The 19059-nt window shown below is 40.2% G+C and overlaps 1 protein-coding gene across 1 annotated transcript in view; it reads left to right on the top strand.

Annotated features, from left to right (window-relative positions):
- The window catches only part of SRGAP1 (SLIT-ROBO Rho GTPase activating protein 1), a 105009-nt gene extending 86540 nt beyond the window's left edge, over positions 1-18469 (top strand). Inside the window, exons 12-22 of the mRNA XM_033163375.1 lie at positions 615-648; positions 3832-3892; positions 4502-4579; positions 7235-7369; positions 8059-8164; positions 9028-9252; positions 11520-11599; positions 13977-14157; positions 15294-15428; positions 16404-16749; positions 17982-18469. Coding sequence (XP_033019266.1) covers positions 615-648; positions 3832-3892; positions 4502-4579; positions 7235-7369; positions 8059-8164; positions 9028-9252; positions 11520-11599; positions 13977-14157; positions 15294-15428; positions 16404-16749; positions 17982-18359 — 1759 coding nt within the window. The 3' untranslated portion in view covers positions 18360-18469. The remainder of the gene's footprint in view (positions 1-614; positions 649-3831; positions 3893-4501; positions 4580-7234; positions 7370-8058; positions 8165-9027; positions 9253-11519; positions 11600-13976; positions 14158-15293; positions 15429-16403; positions 16750-17981) is intronic.
- The last annotated feature ends 590 nt before the right edge of the window (positions 18470-19059 follow it).

Raw genomic sequence — 19059 nt, 5'->3', positions numbered from 1 at the left:
TCTTACACCCACCATGAATATTAATACGCAAATCTTATTGAATTCCTTAACATCCTCTCAGGTTTTGTGCTTTGTTACTATTTATCTTTTGCTTAATAAATATATTCCATTCTCTCAGACAACAAAGTCTTCCTTCTAAATCTCAGAAATTCTATTTGTTTAATGGTGATTTGGGATCGTTCACCTTGCTCCCCGAGCAGCTCATTTCAACATCTTGCCATAATGGCCAAGGCCTGTTATACTACGCTGAGGCAGGCATGTCCTGGGGGTCTTATTTCCTAGCTGCTCAGTATAATGGGAGTCAGGACAAATATACCCACAATATATACACAGTGATGAAGGAATACCAGAATTCTGAGGATGATTAGCATTTTCAGTCTATTAAAAGAAGGTAAAAGTTTTTTGTCGGTATGCAACATTTTCTGATTTAAGGTGTTGCTCAGATTGACTCAAAAGACTGTGTTACAATATGCTGGTTCTGAAAACCCAATGCTTGTATTGCTTTCAGGAATTCCTTACGCTACTTGAAGTACTGTTCTGTTTATTTTTTGACTGATGTATTTACATCTTCATCCTGTGTTCCCCCCCCCCCCCCGTTCTGATAACGCTTATAGCCGAGGTCGAAGGAACTCCCACACAAGGCATCAGGTATAAGGCTATTAAATTGAACATTGCCATCTCTTGATTATTGGGGACTGTCTGCATTAAGAAATTAGAGGGGCATATCACACTTTCCTGGTGTTTTTCTAGTGGATCTCTGAATGAGAAAAATTAGCTATCCCTAGTGTCTTGATGGAATCCACTTTATGCAATAAAAGGTGAAACCTCCCAGATCCATAGTACTTCTTCGCAGCTGTGCAGGAAGTTGACAGATGCAGCCTGGCTTTTGTTACCATTTCCTGAATGCCAGATCTGCCCTACCTACCTGTTCCCCCAGCACAGCACTATAACTTGCTTTTTAAACCCAGTAAAGACTTAACAGACAGCTTGTAATATCACATAAAGCACTGCTACTTAGAATAAGCAAACAAAGGCCATGCTTTGTATTTGGACCTTCTCGCAATTTATAAAATAAGCTATATATTTTTAATCATACGTCATTCACAGCTGCGATTAGATCCAGGGTATGCATTTACTATGTGTTTTCTGGTCCATGTGTTCTTTTTATCCCTTTGTCATGGCAACATGATGGACAAATGGGAGGTCATCTTCCCAAATAATATGGGATCCTTTTGAAATAAATGCGTACCCTGTTGAATTTTTAAGATCCATTGCTTTCAGTAGGATTTTAAGGTGCTGAACTTGACCGTAGCAGTTCTTCCAATCAGTTTTGTAGCTCATCAGCATGCCACATATATCTGCCATTCACACGGGGACTGTACTGATTTCTTAACCAACTAATGCTGGCAGGATCAGAAGGCATCATGCAAAAACTTGTGATGGCAACTCCAAAGTAGTTCGCTCCTTCCTAGTGTCACTTCTCTCATTTCCAGTTTGGTTCTATTTATCTGCTAGTTGTAGCACCTGGAAGTGTCTGTAGTAAAGGAAATGAGCCTGTGTTCATTAATTACTCTGAGTGATTTGGCCTCTGTTTACAAAGACCCTAGGTTTAATGTACAGGGTTTCTTCTCACACAGAGATTCATTGTCTGCTCCCTTTGGGGTCCGTACAAGGTACAGGCACTCTATCAACATGCTAGCCGTCATAATCATAGAATTGGAAGAGATCCTGAGGGTCATCTAGTCCAACCCCCTGCAATGCAGGAATTTCAACTAAAGCCTAGCCCTAGACGGAAACATAATAGCAGGCATATGACTAGTCTCTAATACCCAGGAGGTAAAATTATCCTGGCCTTCTTGTACTAAAGTCAAAATCCAAACATTGTGAAAAACATTAGGAGACAATGGATGCAAAAACTATTAATCAGAAAAAGAGAGAGGATAATTGCTTTCCCCCATAGAGCTAGTGACAGAACACAGATATGCCTTCAGAATATTAACTACGGTATGTAGTTTTCATAGCGGCGGCAGGAGAACAGCTGTAGTAATACTCTGACAAATTGAGGCCAAATTATGTATAGGCAGTCCCTCCTGCATCTTGTTTGCTTCTTTGCTTGGATAACAAAATCGGCTGTGGGAGGCTGAAATTTGGGGTGAACTCATAGTGATTGGGACAGGGGGTGGTGCTTAGTACTTCCTGGCATTTGCCCATTTAAAAAGCATACCGGGCTTTCCAGGGGTGGTGGAAAAACCCCAGGGATCATCTGTGAGAACATTTTTCTCATTAACAAAATGATAAATGCATTATTTCGGTTCATGTCATCCCATAGTAACCTTGAGTAATGGATTCCTTCTTGTAGTTATTTCCTGTAAAGGGACTGAAAAATCTATGACAGCTTTTGTGATTGCATTGAATTAAGTAAATGTGAAATTTTAGCAAACCATTTCATAATGTCATGGAAATGCATTTAACGATACATTCATTTTAATCTTGAAATTTCTTACTGCAAACAGTACCCTTGGGGTTGCTTTACATTCCTTGCATATTTCAGCTTTGCAAAGGTGAATGTGGTTTCTATACGTTTCCTTCCCTCCCCCTATATATATATGCATTTATTAATTTTGTAAAACTGTAGCATTGCTGTTTATTTCCCTTGAATAGCTTAACTAAGATGCTCTTAGGACTACAAGGATGTTGAAGCGAGGGCAGCCCTAGGCTACAGGGGCCCAGTGGCCAAAGCAGTTGCTTAACTAATTACGAGTAAATTTTTCTGTTATTATTTATTTCGGCCATATGTCATAGCAGTATAGCATCATCATAAATTATATTAAGGCATAAAACTAACACAAGGCATAAGGCAATACATTTGTAATCTAATAGGATGAGTTCATGTGTAATAACCTAATAAACTATGGTTTACAGTCGTACCTTGGATCCCGAATGCCTTGGTATTCGGACGTTTGGCTCCTGAACGCTGCAAACCCGGAAGTGAGTGTTCTGGCTGGTGAACATTCTTTGGAAACCGAATGTCTGATAGGGCTTCTGCGGCTTCTGATTGGCTGCAGGAGCTTCCTGCACCCAATCAGAAGCCGCGCTTTGGTTTATGAACGTTTTGGAAGTCTAACAGACTTCCAGAACTGATTCAGTTCAACTTCCAAGGTACGACTATATTAGGCTGAGTGTAGTGTCTGCATACTCTTCATCTTTGAAGATTCCATACATCTTTCTTGCTCCTGATTTTATATTCTGATTAATAAACAGGGATCAAGCCACAGTTTCGCAGCTCAGGTGTAACAGGAAACTGTGGTTCTTAAACTGTGGTTTAAGAAACCCTAGAAATACACAAGCGAAAGAAAAGGGGGGGGGGACACAGACGCACATTAATTCTTGGTAAGATTTATTAGATCAAGGTTGTTACATCTGAATTGAAGTTCTGAAAAAGATGCTGGCAACTCTTCATTCTCCCAAGGCAAGATTCTCTATTTTCAATGTGGTTTCCTTGTCAGTGTTAGCAAACAGTCCAGTTTTTTTAAGGTGCATGCTATCACATTTGGTCAGCTGCCTTCAGGAAAAACATACAAAGGCTGTGCATTACTTTCTGCTCCTGACAAACTGAGGAAGATAATTCAGTTTGGAAAGATTTTTTTTTTTTAAGATAAAGCCTTTGATGCTCAAATGCATTACTGGAACGAGTATTGTTCTAGTGAGGTTTTTGTTTACAGATCATTATGGGTTTGAGGCTGATTCCTAATAGTGATAATTCCTATTTGCAGAGATAATCTCTCTTATATTATTTGTGGTATATTTGAGGTGATTTTTCTTCCTTCATAGGACTCTGGGAAAGTAATCCCCCTCATTGTAGAAAGCTGCATCCGATTTATCAACTTGTATGGTGAGTTCCAAAATTCTATTTAACTTAATCCTAGTTGTTGTTTCTTCAGAATATTGTGCTTATTAATAATTATGCTTTTTTCCTGTTGTTTAAGTCACTTTCTAATTACAGCTAGGGAAGGTCGTAAAGCTTTAATCCAGCATTAAGGAGGCTCACAGTATGGCAGTGTGAGGAGCTCTAGAATAAAGCCTAGTGTGGAACAACACATTCATAAAACTACAGGGACAGTGGGGCTGTGGGAAGGCAGCAAAAAGAATGGAATTATGAATGGAATGTACACAGTATAATGGCAGAAGCAAAGAATGGGCAGGGAAAAGGGGTCAGGAGCAAGCTAAGAGAGGAGGTTGGGAGAGGAGGTGGGTACAGCTGCAGTCCTAACTCCACTTACCTGAATTCAATAGGATTTACTTCTCAGTAGACATGGTGAGAATTGTGGCATTAGAAGTCAGAATTGTGTTTCAAAATGGTTTAAACTGCTTTTTTTTAAAAAACAAACAAACAAGGTTATACGTCTAATAAATCAGTAACAAGTCAGTATTTCCTCCTGATTTGAAATAACTTGGTACCCAATTTAATGACGCATATTTCTTTTTTACTCTTGTTTTTCAGGTCTCCAGCACCAGGGCATTTTCAGAGTATCTGGCTCCCAGGTGGAAGTCAATGATATTAAAAATTCATTTGAGAGAGGTAATTATATTTTCTGCCATGCATACATAATTGTATTTTGTTCCATTTCGGTAACGTGAGAGCCAGCATTCTAAACCTTTTAACCACACAGAAATGCTTCCGTTCCTTGAAACTTAATCGTTATTGCACACAGTGGTGTGTCCTGATAAGCAAATATGTCGGACGATGGCCCGTTTGACAGATTCTGCATCTCTGTCCTTGTGTGGGGCTGTTTCAGCAATATGGATACTGTAATACCTTAGGGTAACATGCAGATTACTGCAGAAGGCGTGTAAGCAATTCATGGGTGCAACACATGTTTAGTGTACTGGTTCAGCAGATCCAAAGCCAGCCATGGGCAAGGTATGGACTTCCTCTTAATGTCTTTCACACTCTGCTTAGGACTAGGGTTAATTCCCAAAAGTGGCTTTCCAAGACATGACTTTTACTAGGATAAAAAATTATCCCATTCATAAATTCAGCATATGGTACACTCGTCCCAGGACTTAGCTAGAACCTTTCCAGCTTTTCAGGAACAAGGAGCGTTCAACAATAGCGAGAGGGGCTTCAATTGTGAAAGTCAACATGGAAATTTAAGTGTGTGACCACGAACCTTTGGGCTCCAGCAGTTATCTTAGATACTGATAGAACTGTGAATGTTACTTAAAAGTATAATAACTTGTGCCCTCTTTTGGGATATGGCTGCTCACATTTTAATTTACAGCCAGACATTTACAGATTATTTTTCCATCCAAATAGATCCATGGAGAAAACTCAGTCCTTTAAATAAAATGGGAGGGTGGGGGGAATCAGTTCAGGTCTCCAAAACAGGAGTACACAAGAATCAAATCATGCTGAAACACTTATTTGTGGATTGTTTTTGCGCAACCATTTTTTAAATTAATGAATTTGGCTAAGCCCTCCTTATTATTAAGGGTTATATGAAATGAAGTTGTCCCATTTGCACAAGGACTTCCGCTTTTTCAGTGGAACTTAAAACTGCCTCTCCTTCCTCTCTCCACTCCCCAAATCTTTTTTTCAGACTCCCCAAACAGATTCAGGAAATATGCAGGGAGGGGGAGGGGGATTCCATCGTGCAATGTGGAAGTCCTTGTACAAACTGTACGTTTTAAATTATTACTATGTCATGTGAACAGCCAGAGACTTTAGTAATAATTGCTTCCAGTACCCTACATGTTAAGTGGCGTGGGTAAATTTCTGTACAGTTGTCACCCACAAAACCTTACTTGTGTTGTAGCTTCCATGCCACTTCTTTCCTACTCAGTTCTTCTTTTGCACATTAATATTAATACCACTTTATTCTTTTCACTTCTAGCTACTCTCCTTTCATGCACGTATGCCTCTTTTTCACTGCTGCAGATTCAGGTCATGCTACTTTCCCCCCTCAGCCAAAGCAGGTGACCGCCTTGGTTCCCATTCGAACAGTTCCCACTGAAACATTCTGTGTTAAAAGGATCATTAGGAAAGAGGTCGGAAACAAAACTGCCCATGTCGTAGCATTGCGACCACTCTTGGAGAAACTATGCGCAATTCCTGTTGCCTCGCCTCAAATACATATATTGTAGAGCTCGAAAAGATACAGAAAAGGAGCAACAAAAAAGAGGGAGTGGAGGAGCTCACGTGTTTTTATTTATTTAATCAGACAAAACGTTAGATGTTTAATCTAATGAAACGCATATGCCGCATAACCATGAAATAAAACCGCTATGTGGTTTGCAGATAATACAAAATATATGTTTACTGTAAATTGTCAATAAAAAACAAAATTAAAATACGAAAAAACAGTGGTTTAAAAATACACATAATAGACTGAAATTACAGGTTAAAATACTTGTCAACTTTATTTACATATCTGGGGCAGGCTTGCTGAAACAGAATAGTTTTTAGCAGGTGCCTCAAAGAAGGCACTTACTACCAATGAGGAAATGTTACAGCGTTTGTTACTTTAAAAAAAATCTAGATATTAAATCAATATAAATGGTTGACTTTCTTAAATAACAGCTGCAATGAAGTGCTAAGCATATTGCTTTAGTTTTTAAAGCTACCTGAACTGAAAACAGTTACCCAGCCAACAACCCTTTCAACTGCTACTGCATCCTTCTTTCAAACACATTTTATGGTCTGAAATCTCGATCTTTTCCACTGGGGGATGGCATTTAGAATCCATTTTTCTCATCACAATACACAGCAGTCCGCATGTTCTTGAAATCTCTTTAATTACTTTTTTCGGCACTAAGAAAGATGTGCACCTTGAAGACATCTATATTTGCTTGGTATGTGACTTGACTGAACAAATGGTTGCAGAGACTTACTTGACACATGCTGCAATCCTCAGACCATTTTTCTCAAGTGTAGTGGATCTTAATTTCAGTGGGACTAGTTTTGAGTAGATGCATTAGTCCATAAATAGACCAGATGGGTTGAGTATTGCATGTCTGACCCAATAAACATTTTTTCTCAGCTGATGACTCAAGGCATGTCTGGCCTATGCAATTAAGATGGATTTTTATTTTACTCTCTTACATTCACTTTAATCGAAGATTGGACTTAACTAAACCAGTTATTATTTATTTAATACAGCTCAGGATCCTACTAGGTAGTAAAATGCTGTTCAGAATGCCTATATGAAGTATTTAACTTGATTTATTTTTGCAGGTGAAAATCCTTTGGCAGATGACCAAAGTAACCATGACATTAACTCAGTTGCTGGAGTACTGAAGCTCCATTTCCGAGGGCTGGAGAACCCTGTCTTTCCTAAGGAAAGATTTAATGATCTTATTTCTTGTGTCAGTAAGTTAAATTTGTTTTAATAGCCTGTAAAGTTACTTACTAATAAATGCACTAGCACCTCAGAAGTCCCGCCACCAATTTCCGTAAGACAGTTTGCTATCCTCTGCAGTTAATATATGTGTATTCATACATATTTCTGAATCTGCTCTCAATATACTGTTGACCTCCTTGTTGTAGCAGGCACGCTGCCTTTCCTGAACACAGCAGATATAGTGAAATTCAATGCTCCACTGCTACAAATGTTTTGTCTGTGCAACTGTTTCTGCTTGCCCAATGGGAAAATTTCCCCTCGTCTCCCCCTGCATGCATCCTGACTCCCCCGCAAGCCAGGAGGGTATGAAATGGACCAGATTGAAGGTGAATAAATCATCTTAACAGGCTTTTAAGTGACCATAGCCAAGGTGGTTGAGAATCCTATGTACCTGCAGAAAAAGGGAATGGCGGTTCCATTGAATGACAAGATGTTCTGGTCAGAAGGGAAGCAGAGTTTACTCCCCAGTTTAGACTATTCCAGATATGGGCAAAATATGCTAAAGTGTTTAATTGGCCATTTGGTATCAGTTGGAGCTTGACGAGATCAGCAATATTAGTAGGAAATGTTAGAAATGATGCCCTCTTCGTAGTGCTGTATACTGTACCGTCACATAGCCAATTATTTTACTTATATGTTGTCTGCTTGTATGTTGCAGGAATAGAAAATCTCTATGAGAGAGCTCTTCACATACGAAAACTCCTCCTGACTTTGCCCAGATCAGTCCTTATAGTGCTAAGATATCTTTTTGCTTTCCTCAATCAGTAAGTACATTAACTTCCTATCAGAAGCACTCTATTGATCTTTAATTCTGCTTCATTTTAACAGAGGAGAATATTTCAGTTGGCAGCAAAGCCATGATTTCCAAACAAACTGGAATAATTTTTACCCTGAACTGAGAGATCTCGCTGTAATAGGAATGACTTGAATGCAGCAGTTGTGCAAATGTAAAATGAACTGCCCAAAATATTTGCATAATTGGGAAGAGTAATAATTATTTTAAGCTTCAGTTGTAATAAACGCTTAAGTTATCCTCAACAGCTGCTTTAGGATGATATAGCAATACAGTATATGGATTTTCATTTCCATCACTATAGAGGAGATTGAAAACTGAAAGTTTGAAATAGCCCTTGAGAGTGTCAGGCTATATTTACATGAACAAAATGTAGTTTGGCTTCAATGCAGTTTTGGTTCAACTCCTGTGTCCTTAACAGCACCAGTGCTAGAAAACCTGTTGCACCTGTTACATTTCTGCAAGTTTTATAGTTATATTCGAGCTGTAACTGTTCAGATACTGTTGAGTTGCAGCTCCCATCCCAACACTGGGCATCCTATCTCATGATCTCGGCTTTAGATCTGCTGCCCCAGTGTAGTATTACCCATGCATCTTCTCACCAATTATTCTCAGTCATTCAAGTAACCCATATATCTTCATGTCAGCCCGTCACAAAAAGATCTTTTAATTAAATTGCTCTTACGGCGTTCCAGTGCAAGATTAAGCAACCCGCTTGTGGCGGGTGGGTTGAGTAATATTGTACATGCAGCTTAAGCATGCATTTTTGTTTCAGAAGGTCACATAATGATCCCAGAACATCCTTCTTCTTCTCCCCTCCCCCTTTTTTAACAGCCTTTCACAGTACAGCGATGAAAATATGATGGATCCGTATAACCTGGCCATTTGTTTTGGCCCAACGTTGATGCCTGTTCCAGACATTCAAGAGCAAGTGTCGTGTCAGGCTCACGTGAACGAAATAATCAAAACTATCATCATTCAACACGAAACCATTTTTCCAGATTCTAAGGAGCTGGATGGCCCCGTTTATGAGAAATGTATGGCTGGTGATGAATACTGGTAAGCCCTTCATTCTTTTGCCCAGGTCGGATAGCTTCAGTTTGGTATGAATGACTTTTAGTTTGTGAAAAGTTCCCCGTTTACAATTTTAAAAAAAGCTATAGATGCCTGTAACTCAGGGCCAAACTATGTGTGACATTAGTCACTTGTTTAACCAGGTCAGGGCCCACACCAGTCTTTTACTGAAGTTTGCCCCCTGCCTGGCTCCAGATTCCTCCTTTTTGCAGTAAACAGTACTTCCAGGGGCAACAAGGAGCCAGGAGGAAACAAGTGAATGTGCTTTTCTTTTACTTTTTAAGAATTTTATCTTGATAGGATTATTGTTGCTCAAATGGATATTGTGCTGCATTGTATATTTATTGTATACTTAAGTAAAAAGGAAATCCAAGTACATAAATATACAACACAGTTATCAAATATTTATATGCTTGTATATTATTTACTTTTTTACATGGAAACTACTTCAAGATCTATTGATAGTAAGCGGTCTTAAAAGTAAGCGGTTTTTGTAAACTGCATGGAGGCCTTTGACAACCAAGCAGTATATAAATTTTATGAAATAATTTTTTAAAAATGGTTTAAATAAAAGTAAACCGTATTATTCTGCAGAAAACTGGCATTGGGGTCCAGACCTAAAACTTATTCTGACTTGACGACCCACAGCTGTTTTTTCTCTAAAATAAAACTTGTCAGGTTGAGCAAGTCTGTTTGTGGCCCACGTGTTTTCCAGTCTGTCAGCTACATGAAATTATGCCTAATATCATTTTAGTGGTTTTAAAAGCCAGTTGATTAAGGTCTACTTGACAGGGAAATGGTTCAGCATAAATGGCCATGTTACATAAAAGCAGATGTTTGTGCCTTTAGTAAAAGCATGCCGGTTTGGTCAGGTTTTGTGCGTTTCAGGAAGTAATTTTGAAGCAAACTGCCTTGTTATCTCTTCCTTAGTTTTAGGACCATTTCATTGTTTTTTTTAAAAAAATTAGTGCTTATGCTGCTGTTATTCTGTCTTTAATTATTTTATTGCAAGCTGCATTGAGGACCAATTTGTGGGAAAGATGCCTACCAAGTGTCCTTTAGGACTGAACAGATTTAGCATGATGGTTATTTGCATTAAAAATAAATAAGATCTTTTGGCTGGTTTTATTGAACATCAGCTACTCCCAGTTGGCCTATCTAGTGATAGTTAAAATAAAATTTCTCCCATCTATCTGAAAACAATTAGTAAGTTTTTAGGGTACTTCATTTTCAAGAAGCAATCTCTGAAATGGCAAAACATGATCAATTCATTCTTTTCCTGATAATTTCAGACAGCTAACCCTATCCCTGTCACTTAAAAACCTTGTACTTAAAACAAGGTGGTGGGCTTTAAAATGAGAATAGCTGAAAATACATCAAATAAGAGTAATACTTTGTGACCCATACCATTTCCATATTGGAGCTATTTCTGGTGCAGTTGGCCTTATACAGTACGTTTTTTAAAGTGTCATCAGTTCATCCCTTGTGGGTTTGAACATGAAATTGATGCCACAGAGCAAAATTGATTCTTTTTCCATTGTGATTTTCTGTCACTGAAGAGTGTTGAGATCAGGACACCAGGCGCCAGTACTCAGGGTCAAACTAGATGTTACACACAGATGCTTGTAACATTATCTTGACAGTCTTTTCTTTTTAAAAATAAAATAAAATAATCTATAGTATCTTGAGGAAGGAGAGTTCAGAAACAGCTGTTTTGGAGAAGGAAAATGACCATCAGGGAACGGATTAAAGATCTCTTTGCTTCCTCCTTTCCCTATAACCTCTTTTCTGCTCCCAGTTGCCTTCTTTGGAGACTGCTTTTGGATTTTAAACCCAGACTAATATTGCACAGGTTTGCCTGTAACTAGAAGGACTTCTAGCTTGTCTCTTTGGGCAGCATTTCATTAAGGCAACCTTTTGACACCCCCCCTCCATATGATTAAAACACTGTCCAGGTTACATAACACTATCCAATTTAAAAAGAAGAAGAAGCTGTGTGTGTGTGTGTGTGTGTGTGTGTGTGTGTGAGAGAGAGAGAGAGAGAGAGAGAGAAAGATTATCTGACATCTAGATTAAAAAAAGAAAAGAGGTGATAAAAGTGTTTTAAGATTCTAGGAGTGCTTTGTCTTAACTGAAAATGTTAAGTAGTGTTTGCAGGAGCAGGATGTTAATAATATGGCAGCTTGATTGGTTTTTTAATGATAAATGTGCCCATCCATAAAGTATTAATTCATATGGTACTGTCTCAACAGTGATAGTCCTTATAGTGAACATGGTACCTTAGAAGAAGTGGACCTAGATGTTGGTACCGGACCACACACCAGTGAAGATGGTAAGCCCCTTGTGTTCTTTGCCATGTTTTTTACTCCCTTCCATGTATATGTAATTGATGAAGGAAATGCTGTTTTCCTCATCACCTCTCCTTTTAAGTGAATAATCACTGGCACACTTTCTTCCTTTTTTGTGTATTTCTTGTTTTTGTTTTCAACACTGATCTGCCTGTCATTGGCCAGCTGTTTCCTCGCTTCTTTCCTGCGTAACACAGTTAGAAGGAAGGTCAAGTGAAAGAATTCTGCATTTCAGCACAAATTTCTGGCTCGGTGTCACGTCCTAAGTGCCATTTTAAACTCTTTTGTGCACAGTGCTGTGGTTTGCGTTGCTGCTTTTAGGTAAATGGGGGGGGGAGGAAGTCAGCAGGGTCTCTAGAGGCCCGTTTCCTCTGGCATTAGCGCACCTGGGTCCAGGTGTGCATGAGCACTCAGGCCTCGGCTTGCTCCATCATGCCATGGACCCAGACCTTCGCACTCATCTTCCTGCCCCTCCGCTATTTACAGAAAGACATTTAATCTTGGTTAACTCACAAGCCATACAGAGAACTTCACTTGAAGTCTTCCCTCTGGCCAGGGTTCTTTTCACCTTAGTTCCCTTACTGGCTTTACTGTGGAGTTTACCCAAAGCCATCTTTCTGGTCAGGGACTCATCTCTTTTTGAGCCATCAATTGACAGCTTGGCTTCAGATTCTCGGGGGGCAGGTGTTGCTGTTGAAAATCTCCCTTTGAAGCTAGTGTTAGTCCTAGGAAGGAAGGTGCCGTTTGTGCATTTTGCTTTGCCTTAATAGCAGCTGGGAGGGGGGTCAGCACAGTGGACAGGAAAGAGTCCCCCCCCAAAAACCCCCCAAAGAATCTGTTGTGGGCACCACTCACACATCATAAGATTCAGCTTATTCTATCGGCGCAAAAGAGTGCTTTTTTCAAGCCTAATTTCAGCAGGAGGAAGGGTTGGGAGAGGGGACCCTGTGAGTACCAGGGATGCCCTCTGCAAGCACATCAACACTTAACAGTCACCATATTGGCAGCCTCTGAACTAGAAATAAAAGGTAAAGGGACCCCTGACCATTAGGTCCAGTAGCGGACAACTCTGGGGTTGCGGCGCTCATCTCGCAGTAAAGGGAGCCAGCATACAGCTTCCGGGTCATGTGGCCAGCATGACTAAGCCGCTTCTGCTGAACCAGAGCAGCGCATGGAAACGCCGTTTACCTTCCCGCCGGAGCGGTACCTATTTATCTATTTGCACTCTGACGTGCTTTCAAACTGCTAGGTTGGCAGGAGCAGGGACTGAGCAACAGGAGCTCACCCCATCACAGGGATTCACTGTGGGTTTAACCCACAGTGCCACCGCGCGAGATAGATAGATATATATATATATATATATATATATATATATATATATATATATATATATATATATATATATATATATACATACACACACACACACACACACACACACACACACTTCATCAGCAATATCTGAGGCATTTTAGAATTTATTTTGCTCTAATTCGAAACGAATAGAATAGTTTACAGTATCCGTTTCCAGAGGAAATCGGAGTGAATTTCCTGAGGAAGCCCGAAACAGATGGATCATGGCTGATGTAGAATTCTCGCACAAAAGAAATGCAATGTTTTTGTTGGAATACTGCGCTATCTCCTCTGTATTTATAGATAGGTGAAGGAAATAAAAAATGGGTCAAGGAAGTAGTTCTGTCATTGTAATTTCAAAGGAGCTGCAAAGGTGGAACTATTTTGTTCCTCTGTATAACTGTATTCACACTGACTGAAGTTCACAAGACCTATTTTATCAAATCTCTGTAAAAGGGTGTTGTAACTTGTGGTGTTATTGTTGTTTTTAAACATAGCTTACTCTATGGTCTTAACCTCTTCATGCTTTTATTAAAGTTAAGGGTACTGGCTACATGAGGCTGATTCATCACATTATCCCACAGCTTGTTGACAGTATTATCTGGATCTGAAGTTGGTTTCTAAAGTGGCTTCTTCCAGGGAATCAAAACTCTGAAGGCAGCCCATAAAAGGCTCATGCAGGATTGTTGGCCTCATTGTAAACAGCTGATAGAAAATTACACTTGTTCATTCTGTGACTGACCATTCCAAAAATCTAAGTTTCTTACAGATCCCAAGTCTTCTCTTTGTCCCTGTCACTGGAAATATTGTAAGGGCAAGAAAAAGAGCTTCACAAATTATGTGGGGGCTTATTTTCTTGATCAACAGTATGTCATTTCTGGATAAATGTCTTTCTCTCTTCACCTTTGCTTGCATCCATTATGTGTTCCTTATGAGCAATTCTTCCTCCTGAGTACTCCCCGCCCCGCCCCCCAGTCTAATACATTGTGCTTTATTTTTCCTCCGCAGAATGTGAACCGATAGAAGCTATTGCCAAGTTTGACTATGTTGGAAGATCTGCACGAGAGCTGTCTTTTAAGAAAGGGGCCTCCCTGCTCTTATATCATCGAGCTTCTGATGACTGGTGGGAAGGAAGACACAATGGAATTGACGGCCTTGTACCTCACCAATACATAGTGGTTCAAGATATGTAAGAAACAGCTAAGTGGTGCAAAGTACCCTAGAAGTTGTCATATGCCAAATCAGACCAGTCTAGTGAAGTACCGATGGTTGATTGGTAGACATTATACAGGCCCTATAAACCAAAGCTGTGGGGCAGAGGCCCTGGAGTGGGGTTCCAGATAGGAGGCGGGAGTACTTGTGGAAGCTGGGACCCTTGGACAGTTTCCTGCTGCAAAGAGTGTTTGAGAATCATTTCCTCCTTTATGTCTTCATTATCTCCCTCTCCCCTCTGGTAGCATATAGTGATATATTTTACTGTAATTTCTTACTGTGAAACGTCCTGGACACTGCTTTTTTGTTGTTAAAAAAATGAAGTGCGGGTACTGAACTCATGACTTAATCAAAGTTCTGTAGCTGGCTGCATAAAATGGCCACCATAGGCAGTGAAAAAGGAGGAATGACTGGTGAATATCATCACACACAAAAAGCACTAAATATCGTATATTTATATGAAGAGCAGTATAGAAATTAACTTAAATAAGCAGAAACACTGCTTACAGCAGCTGTAATAATGGAAGAGGGCTGCCAAATCCAATATGGTGAGAATTCTCAGTCTTAAACTGAAACCATCCTCACTTTTCAAGATCAAATTCTATGTCATTTGCAGCCCACAGATTTTTTTTTTAATGTGTATATGATTGCACTTTTCCTGTTTCTCTGCCTTTTTCAGAATTCTGTTTGATTAAAAATAGAACTCCCTCTTTGAAAAAGCATGCTTTCCATCTCCTAAAAGTATCGGCACTGTTGTTAGACTAATTGGAAGATACATTGCTTGCTTCCTTATTATGATACCTTCTCAGTTGCCATTTGGAAGGCAATATGCCATTTAGGAGCATCTACAAAGCTGAAGCTAGAAAGCAAATTATAAGGAGAAGCTCAGCTGGCCACACAGAGCTTCCTAATTTTTCAGTTGCATTCCTGCTATTGGCCGACGTTTGATTATATATCTACCTAATGCCTTTGAATATAATGGTTATAGTCGTTGTTAACAAGAAGGAGATGACTGAAAATGGAGAGGGGGGAGATCATGAACCACTCTTACTCTTTCCACCCAATAATACTGGTTTCTCAAGAATTATATTGTCACCTGTCTTTTCTGCTCAGGGATGATACATTTTCAGACACACTGAGCCAGAAAGCAGATAGTGAAGCCAGCAGTGGACCAGTAACAGAGGACAAGTCTTCCTCTAAGGATATGAACTCGCCCACAGATCGACAACCCGAAATATATTCCGGAAGGTAAATTGAACTGAGCACTCAGCATTAACTAAACACGTGGTGTTTATATTGTACTAGAGAACGTTAAAAGCACACCATGTGTATTATTTTGGCAATCTGTGAAACAACTGTGTAGATTTTTTAATTCATGGGGGTTTGAGGAATAAAATACAGTGGTAACCTGAAAAGGACGTAACCCGAACAATTGGTTCTGCGCATACGCAGACCGAAAAAACAACGAAAAACGCTCTTCGCGCATGCGCCGGGTTGCGCTTCCGGGTTAGCGGAGTTCGTAACCCGAAAAGTACACAACCTGGAGCATACGTAACCTGAGGTACGACTGTATAGTGGCTTGACAAAGATCATCTACACCACAGGTTTGCAGACTTATTTGGCCTATTGCCCCCTTTTCAGAAAAAAAAATACTCAGCGCCCCCCTGCCAGCTCAATCCAATCTGTCCCAGGGGCGGGGGTGGTGCCACAGCCCACCTGCCATTGGCCAAATAGGCAAGATGTGATCCACTTCCTGGAACTGGGTGCAGCTGAAAAGGGTCTACTCAAACCCGGGGAAGCCCCCCACCTCCAGCATGCCCGCCAGATCCAGGGGAGGCATTATCGTCATCCCGCAACATTGCCTAGTGGCAAGTGTCATTACACAACAGATGAAACCTATACAAATGGTTTTTCAAAGTGTTCTTAGTTTCTTTCTTTATGCTTCCACCGCCCCTTCATTTCTTTTTAACGCCCCCCCCATTGCACCTGAGGCTGCTACTACTACCCCCCAGATCAATCCAGCTCCCTCCAGGGGACAGTATTGCCCACTTTGGGAACACTGATCTAGACCTTCATAGGTGAGATAATATTTGAACTGGTGGACTTGCTTCACAGCTCGCACTCATCACACCAACACATTTTGTTGGGCAACATGTATTGACAGGTATGATTTATACGTTCTTCGTTTCATTTCCTGTGTCTTCACTTTGCCTCTCTGTGCAGGCAGCGCAAGAGACCTGAACTTCCACTTCCCGGGAGACGCCCTGGCAGAACCAGCGACGGACACTGTCCAGTTCATCAACCACACAGCCTTGCCAATTCATCGCTGGAGTTGGGCTCCCCCAGTATGATAAGCCACAGCGCTTCTCGTGCTGCCCTTCATAACCGCAGCCTCAATACAGATAGCCCAGAAAGGAGACGAAGGCCTGGTCATGGCAGCCTCACCAATATTAGTAGGCATGAATCCCTGAAGAAAATTGACAGCCCACCCATTAGAAGATCAACATCATCTGGCCAGTACCCAGTTTTCAATGATCACAAACCACTTGACCCAGAGGCAATTGCTCAGGTGTGTCTTGCGAGTTAACATAGGAGTTGTTGCTTTCTCTACTGCAGGGAATGTTAGTGTGAACTTTTGAGATAAATAAGCCTATAACCTCAATCTGGTGTCCTGGTGGCTGTGCTATTAGTGTTTATTTCTATTTCCTTGATTGTGTTGTGTTCATATCAGCTTGGTAATGTGTGCAGGTACACAAAAAGGGATGCCTCACCTCTGAGTTAATTCTGTGCTTTGCATGATGGCTGGATATATTTAATGATAAAGGTGAGCAAGATAGAAGATAACACTGAGACTCTTACTAATTCTCTTATTTTATCCATACTTGATTACTTCAGTGCCTTTTCTTGTTGGTCTTCCTAAATTTCATCTTAAACTACTGATGTTCTTCACTCTGCATTTCATCTAATCTTCCTTGTCCATAATATGATCTTTGCACTATCTTTCCTTTTATTGTCATATTAATGTTCATGCTGCTTGCACCTTATATTTGGAACTCAGAGATACTCACGTGGTCCAGTCTCTTCCACTCCTTAAAAAACAACTACAAGACATACATGTTTTCACATCCCTTTTTGAACCTTGGGGATTCTATTCAGCTAAGTCCTATTTGGAATAGACCTAATGAACCTAAGTTTTTAATGTTTATTAACTTCAGTGGGTGTACTCCTGAATAGGCCCAGCATTGAATTCCAACCGGTTTGCCTTCATGGCTCTACTACAATGGGTGAAGTGCATTTATATAATATCAGTATTTCTTAAACTACTTTTTAAAGTTTGAAAAGTAGCAAGTCTGCACAGCAAATCCCAAATGACACATATTTCTTGTAGCGTGTCCACTTCTCTGTTGCCCAGGAGAAGCACTGTAGCACTCATTCATCCAGCCCCAAGTATAGTGCTAAGGATAAAAACATGAGTATTTCTTATTATTATCTGAAAAATAGATATTGTGCTTCAGATAAGCAGGAAACACCTGGTATTGTTCTTGCTTGCACCTTGCTGTGACTGAATAGTTCTACACATGGTGTTCTTGGTATTTTGTAAACATGTAGCTATCTATTGAGGTATTCCTACGCCTCAATAATACTGGTGCTTGGTTAATATGTTCACTCTCACACACAAGAGAGAAAGAGATTTGGTTTCCACCACGATGTAGGGAGGAGGCGCAACGCAATCCCCCGTGTCATCTTTGGTGTTTGGTATTTCATTAATCTTTAGCAAACTTGCTTCTTCCTTTGGAACAGGATATTGAAGAAACAATGAACACAGCTCTGAATGAACTCCGGGAACTAGAACGTCAAAGCTCTGCAAAACATGCCCCAGATGTAGTGCTGGATACCTTGGAGCAAATGAAAAATTCCCCCTCCAGTACCGCCTCCACGGAATCCCTGAGCCCTCTTCACAGTGTCCTCTTAAGAAGCACCGAGCCTCAGATTCGGCGTAGCACCAGCTCTTCCAGTGATACTATGAGTACTTTCAAGCCCATGGTGGCACCTAGGATGGGGGTGCAACTGAAACCGCCTGCCCTTAGGCCAAAGCCCATCGTTCTTCCAAAAACAAACCCAACCGTGGCCCCTTCCTCTCCTTCCCAAGGTCCGGCAGACAAGTCTTGCACAATGTGAAAACCCAAGCAGTTTGTGTGACATGCGTGGAGTGAACTACCAAAAGGATGGAACGCTGATAAATGTCTTGTGTTCCATCGCACCATTCGTTTCTTATTTATAACGGGAGAAGTTTTTTTTTTAAAATGTTTTTTTAGTGTAATGTCTCCAAGCTACCTACATTAACATGGGCCCAATTTTTAAACTGGACAGTTCGGTGTGTGTAGTTTTAAAACAACAGGAACACATGCTTTTACTTGAAAACTCCACACTGCACCTTTTCTAATAAAAGCATCACAGGTCACAGCCAGCATCCTGTGATGTTCAATAAGTTACACTTACTCTAGTTTTTAGACTTACGAATGGTCATTTGAAAGGGATTAATTAATGGATTTGTTTACTTCTATATTGTAATTGGCTCCAGTATAGATCAGATTTTTTATATGGGCTAAAAGTTTGTATCTTGAGAATTATTAAGAAGTGAATCAGGAAAGACATTTCCTTCAAAATACTTTGTATGTGTTGTAGGGTTTTGTAGGGTTAGTACTGCATATGGAGAATGTATTTGCATCTCACACCGACGTAGATGGCAGCTATCTAAATCAAAGTTAAAGCCTGTTGTCAGAAATGCTATATAGAATAGTTTCTAATGGTTGCACTCAGGCTTGCTGCACTGCAATAAAGGTAGACTTTTAGCCACCAGTTCTTTTAGATAACTGTT

This window comes from Lacerta agilis, chromosome 10, assembly GCF_009819535.1.
Source record: "Lacerta agilis isolate rLacAgi1 chromosome 10, rLacAgi1.pri, whole genome shotgun sequence".
NCBI lineage: Eukaryota > Metazoa > Chordata > Lepidosauria > Squamata > Lacertidae > Lacerta > Lacerta agilis.
This window is presented reverse-complemented; position numbering and strand designations above follow the sequence as displayed.